The sequence below is a fragment of the Priapulus caudatus genome, unplaced genomic scaffold (genome assembly GCF_000485595.1).
Source record: "Priapulus caudatus unplaced genomic scaffold, Priapulus_caudatus-5.0.1 Scaffold545, whole genome shotgun sequence".
Taxonomy (NCBI): domain Eukaryota; kingdom Metazoa; phylum Priapulida; class Priapulimorpha; order Priapulimorphida; family Priapulidae; genus Priapulus; species Priapulus caudatus.
The window spans coordinates 1-1,521 of NW_014577606.1; the positions used below are offsets into that span (position 1 = coordinate 1).

The 1,521-nt window shown below is 45.4% G+C and overlaps 1 protein-coding gene across 1 annotated transcript in view; it reads left to right on the top strand.

The window, feature by feature from the left end:
- Window positions 1-268: 268 nt before the first annotated feature.
- LOC106811492 overlaps window positions 269-1,521 on the top strand; it is a gene marked incomplete at its 5' end in the record, with an annotated part of 3,060 nt that continues 1,807 nt past the window's right edge. The window contains one exon of the mRNA XM_014815132.1: window positions 269-541. Coding sequence (XP_014670618.1) covers window positions 269-541 — 273 coding nt within the window. The remainder of the gene's footprint in view (window positions 542-1,521) is intronic.

Genomic DNA, 1,521 nt, shown 5'->3' on the forward strand with positions numbered 1-1,521 from the left:
CCCTCACCGCCTGGGGTATACAGAGTCCGCTTTTCTTTAGGAAAGATATCGCAGAGGTTGATCCCGATGAAATGGATTGATGAGGAACTGGTAGCTTCTCGTGAGGGAGGGATTACGGCGTTCGGGGGAAACTAGGATCTTGAATTACTGCCATTCGCTGATACGCAGTCCAAGAAGTCAGGGCTAGAAATTGAAGCCATGAGGCAACATCAGAGAAAAACACATTTCACTGGTATGCATTATGAAACTGGTTTGATATTTCACCCAGATTATCTGGATGGAAACGTGGACCTAAAATCGAATCGGAATGTGGCTGAAAAACGGCTGTATGGTATTGAACGAAGGTTGGAAAAGGATCCTGAGTTGGCTGCAACGTATCAAGACCAGATATCCGAGCTCCTGGAGACTGGGAGAGCAGAGTTGGTTGGGAAAGAAGATACTAAGAATCCCGTGTGGTATTTGCCCCACCACCCAGTGGTCAAAGCGGACAGGGTCACTACAAAGTGCAGGATAGTGTTTGATGGGTCAGCAAAAGGGCCAAGTGGGATATCACTTAATAGTGTGCTGTTAACAGGGCCTGCTCTTCAACCGGACATATTGGCTGTTTTACTCAGGTTTAGAAGACATGCTGTTACTATAATAGCCGACATAGAAAAAATGTTTCATCAGGTTAAGATCAATGATATTGACAGGGATTTGCAACGTTTTCTGTGGCGTGACATGGATAAGCACAGACTGCCTGATGTCTACAGATTAACTGGAGTAACGTTCGGATTGAAACCGTCTCCATTCAGTAGCATGCAGACAGTCCATGATCACGTAAAATCCCAAGAGAAAGAGTTTCCGGACGCGTCGAATGAACTCCTGGAAAATATGTATGTTGATGATGTCATCTCTGGAGCTAGTAACGTTACAAGTGCCAAGCAACTGGCGTTGGATATGAAGTCTATGATGAAGTCGGGAGGATTCCCGCTACGAAAGTTTGCATCTAACAAGCGTGGTGCTCCCGATCTTTCAGAGAGGGAGGATTTGGCTGCATGTCACGAGAAAACGTTTGTCGAAGAAGAATACGCAATAAAAATCTTAGGGGTAAGGTACATACCCTATGAAGACGTTTTGATATTCCCGTTCTATGAGAAAATGGAAAATGTGAAACATGAAACTAGACGAACAGTGTTACAGCAGCTGCACAGGGTGTACGATCCCATGGGAGTACTTTCGCCATTTGTATTGAAGGCAAAACAGATATTTCAGAAGGCCTGGTTAACAACAGGAAGTTGGGACGGCGCTCTACCAGAAGATTTAGCAGCGGTTTGGTTAGCTTGGAAGGCAGATGTGGAGAAACTGAGTAAAATAAAGCTCCGAAGACATTTGGTACCAGAAAACTTCAAGGCTCCAAAGTTCTCGCTGCATGCTTTTGGTGATGCGTGCGAAGCAACGTATGGAGCAGTGGTCTACCTGCTTGTTACGGACCCCGAAGTCAAAGAGAACCACGTCACGATATTATGCTCAAAGACTAGG